Source organism: Prionailurus bengalensis, chromosome A1, assembly GCF_016509475.1.
Source record: "Prionailurus bengalensis isolate Pbe53 chromosome A1, Fcat_Pben_1.1_paternal_pri, whole genome shotgun sequence".
NCBI classification, from domain to species: Eukaryota; Metazoa; Chordata; class Mammalia; order Carnivora; family Felidae; genus Prionailurus; species Prionailurus bengalensis.
In genome coordinates, this window is record NC_057343.1 from 115882723 (window position 1) to 115894879 (window position 12157).

Sequence of the window (12157 nt, forward strand, 5' to 3'; positions counted from 1 at the left end):
TGGGCAAACAATCAGTAAAGAACAGACACTGGACTTGAACCTAGATCTTCTGACTCTTGGTGCTGTGGTCTGACTGGTCGTCCCAAAAACTTGAACTTCTGGACTGAGCAGCATTCTTGCCCATAAGCAGAAAACAAGGAGGAAAGATGCCTAAATAACACTGAGACTATGTTTTCAACATGCTCACTATCCCTTGAATGCCCTCTTGACAAAGAGCAAGCTCAACCAATCACACACTGTGTGTGTGCGCACGTGCGTATACACGCATGGTATGTGTGTGCATACCTGTATGCCGGGGGCAGGTAGGGAGCTGCAAAACCAACACTTAGAACATCAACAGTAAGTCATGAATATCAGGTTAGAGCACTGAAGCCTGCCCCTCTGCATGGAAACAGTTACCTTGCATCAAGTTCCTCTTTGCATAAAACAATGACATTTTCATGATGTTTAGAAGCCTGCTTTTGGCTTCCAAAAGCTCTGGCGCCATACCATGCTGTCACTGTAACTGCCCTCCAGTGAGCCATCAAAAGCTTGGCTAGAATATTTTAAATACAGCAGTTTGCTTGCCACCAAAACACTAAGTTGCGATATTTTATATTTATCTCTATTTAAATTTTAGTGATGCTGCATAAATGTTAACGTGGTCTTATGCCAATACAATCACAGAGAAGTCTTAATAATACCATGTACTGGCACACCCCCATGGTGAGTTATGGCCTGCTAACCAGACCTAATGCATGCTTCTCAAGTCATTTAGTTAGTTCCTTTTAAATAAGATGTGACATCAAGAATGTTACACAGTTTCCCCCAAGAAATGAGTTTCCAGAAGCAATGGCAAGGGACATTTGCTCATATTGAAAGTAGAAAGAAGGTACTTGGGATTACAGGAAAGAATTCCATAAAGAGTCTGGGGAGAGAGCTTACTAATGTTTGATTTAGTTATTTCATGGCTTCTGAGAAACAAAAAGTGAGCCTCAGTAAGTTCTCAAGCTTTTAAAGCCCTGAAGGTAAGACCCTGGACTTCTCTCTAGGGCTGAAATCACAATGTTACCAATGACAAACTCACGGTTTCTCTACCATTCCAGTGGATGCACATGCAAACATTTCCTTGGGCTTCCTAAGAGCCTGTCTAGGCCTGGTAGACGAGACTGAGGGAGGTGGAGGACCCTGGAAGCCACAGCCTTGACTGTCAACAATACAGCCACAGGATAACCAGGGCTTGAATATCAAGGCACGTTAGCCATAAGGGACACAAAGACGTGCAGGGTGCTCAGCCTTCCCTCATGCAACAATTCTTCTAGCCTTCCCAGCTTTGCCCCTCAATTTACTAAAAAAAGATGCTGAAGCCTTTCACAATGAGAAGGCACCAGAGATTCTGATTAAACGACAATAAACATGGATGAAAGGCAAAGGAAATCTTTTCAAAACAAAGCCTGCAATGGTAGAAATGTTCAAAATAGCCTTTCTGCTGCAACATCTTAATCCCAGCACTCAAGCAGAACAACCCCTAACAGCTACCACCCATGCCCGTGCAGCAAGATCCAGAATACTGGTTATTTTAGAGGCACAGGAACAGATAGGAACAGATTTTCAAAAATGAAAGGAACTACAGCTACCAAGGACCAACTGCAGCTTGAAGACGTCTTGACCTTTTTAGTATAGTGATGTAGTACCCAAAAACCTTTTTGCATCCACCCTTTAGAGATGCTGCCTCCCCAGTCCTCTTGCCTTATCACTTTTCTAGGATAAGCCAGAATAAGTGAAATTAAAACAAATCCCAACCAGAGAGTACAAAAACCTGATTGCATGTTGACTGGTACCAGACAATCAGAAGACATAATCCCCTCCAAGAGGCCCCCCTTGGTCAGGTTCATCATTTATTCATCACCAGACATGGCTTCGCTGCAAAAGGATCAACTCTTAGAGTTCATTCCTTCCCACCCAACTAGCTATGGTTGCTGTAACTTTTTATTGCTTTGAATACAAAACAATGTGACCTATAGTACATTATTAAATGTCCTTAAGAGAAGGCAGAACAGAAAGTTGCACATGGTAAAAATATCTACTCGGAGTAAGGGCAGAATCAAATTCTTACTCTCGTTTCATTAGGATTACACTAAAATGTGGATAGGCACGTGCAAGAAAGAGTTAAAGTGTAACCTTCTTCCAGGCCAATCAGGCCAAAAATAAAGCTATACTTCACCTGAAGGACCCCGACAATTCTGCCAATGGGATGTCCATCCATGTCATGCCGCTCACCTGGAAAAGGCAGCCCCCAGCACAAATGCAGCATACTCCTTCACCAGGGGCTCTGTGCTGTTCAGCCCATTGATCACCACTTGAAGGCCACCGAAGGAAAGCAGGTCCTGTGCATTATCCATCTGTAACAAAGACATGGCTTAGTACAGTCCAGCCATCAAGGATTACTGCCTTTCTTTTGGTGACTATTCTAAAAGCCTAAAAAATCAAGTAAAAACCAATGGAGACCTTTCTAACTGGAAAAAGATATGTAAAAACAACCTAAATTCAAAAATTTGAGATTTCTGAATTCATCTAACATGATTTTCGAGCACCTGTGTGGAAATGGCAGAAATGGCACCTAGTTATTGTTTATGCCAAACATGTCCTAGAAAATTCTAAAACCATAATGAATCACAAAGCTTACTCCAAATGTACAAGCTGTTAACACAAAGATCTGACATCGTCAGGACTAGTAAATAGTGCCATGCTTCCTATTGATGTCTAGTCCTAATGCAGGCAGTGGAAACAGCAGACACACACACAAAAAAAGGCTTTTTCAAATTTTGTTATTATTATTGTTTAAATGTTTGTTTATTTTTGAGAGGAAGAGAGAGAGCATGAGCAGGGGAGGTGCAGAGTGGGGGGGGGGGGGGGGAGAAGATCTGAAGTGGGCTCTGTGCTGACAGGAGACAGCCTTATGCAGGGCTCCAACTCACAAACCATGATAACATGACTTGAGCCCAAGTTGGATGCTTAACTGACTGGTGCCACCCAGGCACCCCAAAGGCTGTTTTTTAATTAGAAGTCAAGGGACTATGTAACATGAACCCTGTTGCACAGGGAGGGGGGTCTAGCAGAGTGCTAGAGGAAGAATACCAATAATACCTCCTCTCCTCTCTCTTCCTCACTTCATACAGTCTAAGGCTGACTCACTGTGAGGGCACTCATGATAAAATGTATACAGAAGTCTCTCTCAAAGGCTATATAGTGTGATAAAATTCTATCAAACAGCACTGGTCTAGGTTATCCTTTAAGGTCCAAAGCCCCAAGTCTAGACTCTCTTTTATTCTAAAGGGAATATCATGCCCCAGGCCTCATTAATATCCTGGAACAACAACACTCAACTTGCTCAGAAAGGTCACTGGATCCGGTTTCCCTCATGCAGTAACTATGGTCTCCACTGGAAATACCTTTGTTGATACAAAGGCTGCCTCCTGCCCACAAGTGGATTCCACTCTACAAATCATCAGGACAATGCAGGAAGCTAGAGCCCAACAATGTATCTGTTACCCACCTTTTTCCTCCAGATGCCACAGAGCCACTTCCTAACTTTGTCCTTCTAAACTAGACAAAGGCTCTAACAGAGAAACTGAGTTTGAAGGACTTTGATTCTTCCTGTGTTTCTGAGTGGAACTAGCCTGTTTTTACCACTTCGAAGATCATTTTTATATATTCTGATATCATCTCCACAAGAGCAGTTTTATTTTCTGTCTGTCCACTCTTGTAGATCCAGTGATTACAACAGCGTCGAGTATATAATTAGGTACTCAATAAATAATCGGGTTTTTAAAAATGTTTATTTTTGTGAGAGAAAGAGAGGTAGTGTGGGAGCAGGACAGGGGAGGGGGGGGATCCAAAACAGGCTCTGTGCTGATAGCAGGGAGCCTAACATGGGGCTAGAACTCGTGAACTGTGAGATCATGACCTGAGCTGAAGTCTGGCCCTTAACGGACTGAGCCACCCAGGAACCCCAATAAATAACTGTTAAACCAACAAACAAATCTGATCAAAAAAAAAAATGTTACTGCAATAAAGTCTACTGTGAATTAAAAAAAAGGCAACTTGGGGTATCTGTGCCAACAAAATGGATGGATCCCTGGTACCAGAGACCTAAAGACCTGGCCAATCCAGGGTCCTGAAACAAGCATCGAGTCTGCTGTGCCATAACGGACCTAAGCCAGGGCTGGGATTTTTCTGTCCCAATCCGTCCTTATGAAGAGGAGTGATTACTGGGCCATAGGCCAGCCAACTAGGGAGACTGAGAGTTGACTGTTTGCTGACATAAGCACTAATAATACTTCAAGAGCCTTCCTTTCTCACATACTCTAATTTTAAAACCTAAGAACGCACTGCCTCTTTTTGATCCTCCCTCCTCCAAGTTTTCTGGATAACAAAGCCATGGCTCAGAGCCCTGTCATTCCATGCCTGGGGTGGCCACTTGTCAAACCTGGTAGGAGTTCTTAATGGAGCAGCTGCCAGTCTAACAGCCGCAGAGCAACACAGCCCGGAGTCCTGGAGGTTCTGATGCAGATGTAGTTTATCTTTATTACTACAAAGACAATTCAGGTTGTTATAAATTCTAACATTTAGATAAGCACCTCAATCTCTTCAATATGTTTTCTCATTTGTTATTTCACTGAAGATGAGGAAGAATCATTCTGCTCACTGCACACCCAGAAGATCTAGCTTCAAAATCTGGGCCCTGCTCAGTATCACACAGGAGAAGGCATCATCAGGGCCCAGGTCTGCAGTTCCCCATCTAGATCTGGGGCCATAACTTTCCCCAGGCTGCCTTCAGTTTGGGGAGGGACAGGTGGACAGAAACTCAAGGCAGAGGGAGGAAGGGCAGGCATGAGTAAGGAAACTGTGCCAACACTCTGGCAAAAAAGAGAGAACAGAGCACTGGACAGGCAATGAGAGTATAGGAAACAGAGAAAGGGAGAAATGATGGTTAATAACTGATGAGTCATGTGAGGGGAGGCAAACATACTGCCCTAGGGTACACGGGGCAGACAGAGGCTGTACCTCATAAATAACTCACTATTTTCCAAATACACAGTTTAGCTTTTCACAAATCTTGTTTAATAATTCCAATATAGCTGTGAAGAGTCCTAGGGCAGAGCCTGTTTGGATCCTTGAAGCCTGTGGCTCCTCAAAGTTTCTAAACAGTGAGTCTAGAACCAGAGTGGACTGGTGAAGTTTCTGGCAAGGGGAGTCCTATCTTCCTTAAAGCTAGCACTTTATTACCCAACTCCCCATCACAACTAGAATTAAAGGTTAAGCTGTGTCTCCTTTAATTCCCCTGTGAAATCACAATTCAACACTGTGGTATGATAGCCTGACATACCAGCCCAAAGCGAGAACCTTGTATTTCTAATCTAAAGGCCGATGACTCAGAACATTTATGACTCTTCTGCCAACAGAGCCAAGTTTGGCCTCACGAGGAAAATGGTTCCAGGGCTGACCTCAAACTAAGTTACGTGATGTTGAAGAAACTTTTTACCCCACCTAGTAACCCATGAAAGCAGAATAGAACGTCACCCTAGAGAGGACCCGCCACCAGATAACTGGCAGGCTTGCATGAGAAAAAAATTATGGAGGGCGCCTGAGTGGCTCAGTCGGTCAAGTGTCCAACTTCAGCTTAGGTCATGATCTAGCGGTTTCTGAGTTCGAGCCCCGCATCGGGTTCTGTGCTGACAGCTCGGAGCCTGGAGCCTGTTTCAGATTCTGTGTCTCGCGCTCTCTCTGCCCCTCCCCTGCTCATGCTCTCTCTCTGTCTCAAAAATAAATAAAACATGTAAAATAAGTGTTTTTTTTGTCTGGGCCCTGCTAGCCTCCTGGGTACTCACTGCCCTGTGGATATAAGTTCTCCAGTGATTTTGGCCTTTTATGCTCAACTAAAGTCAGGGCCTATAGAAACCTGATACCTAAAGATCCACCCAAGTATGTTAAGTGAGAAAAAAATAAAAGCTCCCAAGATCAGAGCAGGACTGAGTTGGCCACTAACCCCTAGGATCCTTAATCCTTTAAATATCTGCAACGGAAAAGCTGTTGGAATTCTTGTTTTTCACCCTGGAGAGAAAGACAGGAAAAGGGAAAGAGAACTCAGGCCCACTTTCTCTCTAAGAGGATCATAGACCTGCTATTTGAGGCCTGAGAAAGAGTTATGAGCAAAGAAAGAAGATGAAGAGGCCACATCATAATTCCTGCAGATAGAGTATACACTCATCCTCTCTCATCACAAAGGCAGGCAAAATACTAAAGAAAGAAAGAATGTCTTTTAGCCTAGTTTATAGAGAACAAGGACGCAGTCATGCGTGGGAGGATGCTGAAGATCTGTATCTTGATGAGGATCTCAAACAAGCTTTTGATTATGATTACACAGTCTTCCTGGGCCACCATCATCCCTAGTCTGAATTACCGCAATAGCCTCCTGTCTGGTTTCCGTGCTTCTACCCACACCCCCTGCCTCCAGTCTAATTCTTAACAAAATGGACAGAGGGATCCTTTAAAGCCAAGTCAGAGCATGTTGTTCTTATGCTCAACAGCCTTTAATAATGTTCAGTTTCATATTCTTTTCCATGGTCTACAAGGCACCCCATTATCTTCCTCTCATTATCTAAGCTTCATCTATTTCCCTCTCTTCTTTCAGCTCCAACTACATGGACTTGCTCTGATTCCATAAACACACTACACATGCTCCCACCTTAAGGGTTTGGTACTTGATGTTTCTCCTGCCTGAGATGCTCCTTTCCAACACTGCCAGTCCTTACCAAGATCTACCTTTATTTTCCTATAGCATTTTTCAAATTTAAACACACCATCTATAATTTATTTATGAGTTACATTTATTATCTATCTGTCTCTGCTATACGGTAAGCTCCAATTTTGCTCACTATATGTATTTTAAGTGCCTGTAATAGGTCTTGGTACTTAACTGGCATTCAATAAATTAATTTATTGAATAATAAACAGGTTCTCTTGGCTCCTTCTCCTTAGATCTACCTAAGCCCTTCTGAGCTTCATTCAAATGATACCAGTATCCTGGAAGAGGCAGAGTGACCAAAAGGTGAAGAGCACAGTTTTGGGTCAGACAGACCTTACTGCAGATCCCAGCTCTAGCACTCACTAACTGGGTGAACGTGGGCAATCTCAGATGTGACCTGTGTCTTACTTGCCTCAGTTATAAAATGGAACTAATAACAACACCCACTCAAAAGGCAGCTGTGGAAGCCAACGAAATGATGTGTACAAAGTACTTGAGTAAGTGGTTTGTCTGTGGTAATGCTCAATAAATATTAACTATTATAATTATGGCCCAAGTGTGATCAGTCCTTTCCCTGCTATAAACTCTCTAACGAGTCTTAAAATTAAGGATAAAATCATAAAGAGCCTGCTATTCCCAACTCCACCTCTCTGAAACTCTAACTTTTTCACTTTAGGTATGCTATCCTCTCTAGTATTTCCCAGGTCCTCAGTCTCACCAAGCTCTCTCTTCTCTACCTTAGACTCTTTGCACATGTTATTTCCCCTGCCTAAAGTAATCTGATCCAAGGGTTGGCAAACTTTTCCAAAGGGGCTGACAGTAATTATTTTTGGCTTTTGTGAACCATAGGGTTTCTGACACAACTATTAAACTCTGCATTGTACCATAAAAATAGCCCCCACAATAGAATACATTAACAAACAGGTGTGGCTGTGTCCCAATAAAACTTTATCTACAAAAGCCTTTTTCAACACCTCTAACTAGGCTAAGTTCCCTATTATATACTTCCACATTACACTCTGGAGCCATTATCACAATCTTAAATTTGAATTATCTCATTATTAAATTTTTCATTCTTCAATTGTTGTCTATTTTGCCTCTGCTGTATCATCACTGTTGAAAAAATAATGGAGGTTAACATTCCCAATGAAAAAGAGATTAGCCCTCCCTTCTAGAATTTATCTTAGTATAATAGCTATTGGTCTAGGTTAAAAGTACTATATGCCCTGAGAGAGAAGTAAAGATGGTGATGCTATTTCCTTAGGATTCAGGGCAAGGAGGTTTGTTGTCAGAGAGGTTAGTTAAAAGTCAGATTTATGGACAAAGAAATACATTACCTGATGGACATAATATTCAAGATCAAAGAGTGCAGCAATCTTCTCTTCTAGGCTGGAGCTGGAACTATTGAATTTGTTGATCAGCCGTACCATGATCTGCATGTCAGTCTCAATGACAACATTCAGCTCCTCAAAGTCCTTCTTCAGCTCCTCAATGGGGCGAAAGAGCCGTTTAATCTTGGCCTGTCTTGCCTAAGCAGATAATTGAAGCAAAGAGATAATTAGGTCAATTGGAGACATTTCCCCAAGACTCTTGTGGTCTACCATGGATGCCCATTTTCAAACAACTACTGCTCCAGAATTCAAAACCTTCTTTCATCTGTACTATCCAAAAATCCTACCCCAGGAATATCTCATCTTATTGCACTTCACTTTGCCACACTTAGAGATAATACATTTTTTAAAAATTTAAAGTCTGTGGTAACCTGCATTTAGCAAGGCTATCAGCACCATTTTCCCAACAACATTTGCTCATTTTGTGTCTGTCACATTTTGGTAATTCTTGGACTATATCAAACTTTTTCATTATTATTATATTTGTTACTGTGCTCTATGATTAGTGGTTTTTGAGATTACTACTGTAACTGTTTTGGGTTAACAAACCACACCCATATGACAGTGAACTTAAGTGATCAATGTTATGTATGTTCTGAATGTTCCACTGACAGGCAATTCCCCCATCTCTCTACCTCTTTTCGGGCCTCCTTATTTCCTGAGACACAGTGATAATAAAATCAGGCCAATTAATAACCTTACAATGGGTTCTTAAGTGTTCGAATGAAAGCAAGAGTCTCACGTCTCATTTTAAATAAAAATCTAGAAATGATCAAGCTTAGTAAGGAAGGCACATCAAAAGAAGAGATAGCAAAAGACAAGCCTCTTGTGCCAAACAATTAGCCAAGGTGGGAATACCAAGAGTTCCTGAAGGAAATTCAAAGCGCTACTCTAGTGAACACAGGAACAATAAGAAAGCAAAACAGTCTTATTGCTGATATGGAGAAAGTTTTAGCGCTCTGGATAAAAGATCAAACCAGTCACAACATTTCCTTAAGCCAAAGCCTAATCCAGAGGAAGGCCCTAAACTCACTTTAATTCTATGAATGCTGAGAGAGGTGAGGAATCTGCAGAAGAAAAACTTAGAGGCTAGCGGAGATTGGTTCATGAGGCTTAAGAAAACAAGCCACCTCCATAACATACAAGTGCAAGGTTAAGCAAAAGTGCTGATATAGAAGATGCAGCAAGTTTTCCAGAAGACATAGCTAATTCATGAAGGTGGCTATATTCAGCAACAGATTTGCAATGTAGATAAAATAGCCCTCTATTGGAAGAAGATGCCATCTAGGACTTATATAGTTAGAGAGGAGAAATCAATGCCTGGCTTCAAAGCACAGGCTGATTTTCTTGTTAGGGGCTAATGTAGCTGGTGACTTTAAGTTGAAACCAGTGTTTATTTACTTCTAAAAATCCAAGGCCTCTAAGAATTAAGCTAAATCTATCAGGCCTGTATTCTATAAATAGAACAAAGCCTGAATGACAGCATGTCTGTTTACAACATGGTTTACTCAATTATGGTGAGACCACTGTTGAGACATACTGCTCAGGAAAAAAAAATCCTTTCAAAACATTATTGCTTATGGACAATGCACCTGGTCACCCAAGAGCTCTGATGGAGAGGTACAACGAGATTAATGTTGTTTTCATGCCTGCTAACATAACATCTATTCTGCAGCCCATGGATCAAGGATTCACTTCAACTTTTAAGTTCCAATTAGAATATTAAGAAAATACATTATGTAAGTCTACAGCTGCCATAGGTAATGATTCTCCTAATGGAACTGGGCCAAGTAAAGTGAAAACCTGTTGGAAAGGATTCACAGTTCTAGATACCATTAAGAACATTGTTGATTTATGAGAAGAGGTCAAAAAATCAACATTCACGGGAGTTTGGAAAAAGGAGGTTCCAGCTCTCATGGATGAATGTGAGGAGTTCAAGACCTCAGTGGAAGAAGTCACTGCAGATGTGGGAGAAATATCTAGAGAATCAGAATTAGAAGTGGAGCCTGAAGATGTGACTAAACTGTTACAATAGGATGATGAAACTTTAGCAAATGAGGAGTCACTTCTCACGGATGAGCAGAGACAGTGGTTGCCTGACATGGAATCTACTCCTGGTGAATGTGCTGTAAAGAAAGTTGAAAAATGCCAACAAAGGATTTAGAATATTCCGTAAACTTAGTTGATAAAACAGCAGCACGGTTTGAGAGAACTGACTCCCAATTTTTTGAGACAAGTTCTACTGTGGGTAGAATGTTATCAAACAGCATCACATGCTACAAAGAAACTGTTCATGAAATTCTTCAATGTGGCAAACTTCACTTACTGTAAGAAACTGCCACAGCCACCCTAAAATTCAGTGGCCACTATCCTCATCAGTCAAGCAGCCATCAGCATTGAGGCAGGACAGTCCCCAAGCAAAAGGATTACAACTCACTAAAAGCTCAGGTGGTTGGCATTTTTCAGCAATAAGCTCCTTTTTTAAAAAAATTTTTTAAGTTCATTTTTTTATTTTTGAGAGAGAGAACAAGCAAGGGAGGGGCAGAGAAAGAAAAGGAGGCACAGAATCCGAAGCAGGCTCCAGGCCCCGAGCTGTCAGCACAGAGCCTGACGCAGGGCTCGAACCCACAAACCTTGAGATCATGACCCGAGCCAAAGTCAGGCACCCAACCAACTGAGCCACTCAGGCACCCCAGCAATAAAGTTTTTTTGAACTAAGGTATGTATATTGGTTTTTTTAGACATAATGCTATCCTACACTTAACAGAGTACAGTATAAAATAAACATAGCTTTTATATGCCCTGGGAAACCAAAAAATTAATCCAACTTGCTTTATTGCAGTGGCCTAGAACCAAACCCACAGTATCTCCAAGGTACACCTGTACCTTCTAGGATGCCCACAGAAGACAGCCCTCAGAGTCTAACCATATAGACCTCTGCCCCAAAACACACGATTTTCCAAGGCTCACTTATACCAGTCTGACTTACAATGTTCAAAAAGAATGGAAAGTCTTCTTGTTGCAATCACTGAAGTCAAGGGAAGCAATGAAAGCTCACCTTCAACCCCTAACCTCACATGAAAAGGCTGAGGTTTAAGGTCAAATTATCTGTACCTTGCTTCTCTATCTTCTACAATGACTGAATACCTTCACTTTGCCCGGCCCAATCCAGCAACATTTTAGGGAAACCGGACATAGGAAACTGTGGGTAAAGAGCTACCAGAGTGGGAGCAATCTGCTGATGAAAATTAGATCACTGTCATTACTGTCAATCTAACTACAGGTGTACAATTTGTTCAACTGTCTGAAGTGGCTAAATTACTTTATGTACCACACTCAAGTCTCAATTTTCTCTCAATCCCTCCGCACTGTACACACATACAAAAGTTTTAAAAACGAAGTTATGTTGGAGGTGAATAAAAGACTTCAATTAGATACTTTACACATGTGACACTCCTGTTTACTTCCCAATTTTAGAGGATAGTGTTCATAAAGAGAGTCTGAAAGATCACAGTGGTTTTGAGTCTCTATCTTCCAAGAAAAATTAAAATGCACGAATATTTATAAAAAGCAGAATGATGAATAGCTGTCGGCTCCAAACTGCTCATCTATTACCTATGGGTTTTCTCCCCAGTTATAAGTACTCCATAGAAACACCAACCAAAGAAATGAATCAGCCTCTCTTAAAAAAAGACCAAGCTCCTAGCAGAGCAATCACATCTAAGGGATGTCATATCCTGTTTCTTTGGGTTAAAACAAGAGTGAAATGCTTCCCCTACACCCAGCTAAAGGACCCTGGATGGCCGCCAAAGGAAGGGCAAAGAGGTCCAGGGAAGCTGAGTCACTGCCTAGAGCTGTTGGATGACAGGCAAGTGAGCAGGGTAAGAAACAAGGCTCCTCTACCTCACAAAAGTGATGTGCACCTGGCCTTCAGGAAGGCCTTTAAAGCAACAATAACTTTTTATTTTGCAATAATTAT

The 12157-nt window shown here is 41.7% G+C and overlaps 1 protein-coding gene across 3 annotated transcripts in view; it reads right to left on the minus strand.

Moving 5' to 3' along the window:
- SIL1 (SIL1 nucleotide exchange factor) overlaps window positions 1-12157 on the minus strand; it is a 218126-nt gene that overhangs the window by 70687 nt on the left and 135282 nt on the right. For all 3 annotated transcript variants that reach the window (XM_043589084.1, XM_043589092.1, XM_043589101.1), the window contains 2 exons: window positions 8125-8316; window positions 2260-2381 (listed from right to left, as the gene is read on the minus strand). In XM_043589084.1, the coding sequence (XP_043445019.1) occupies window positions 2260-2381; window positions 8125-8316 (314 nt within the window). The remainder of the gene's footprint in view (window positions 1-2259; window positions 2382-8124; window positions 8317-12157) is intronic.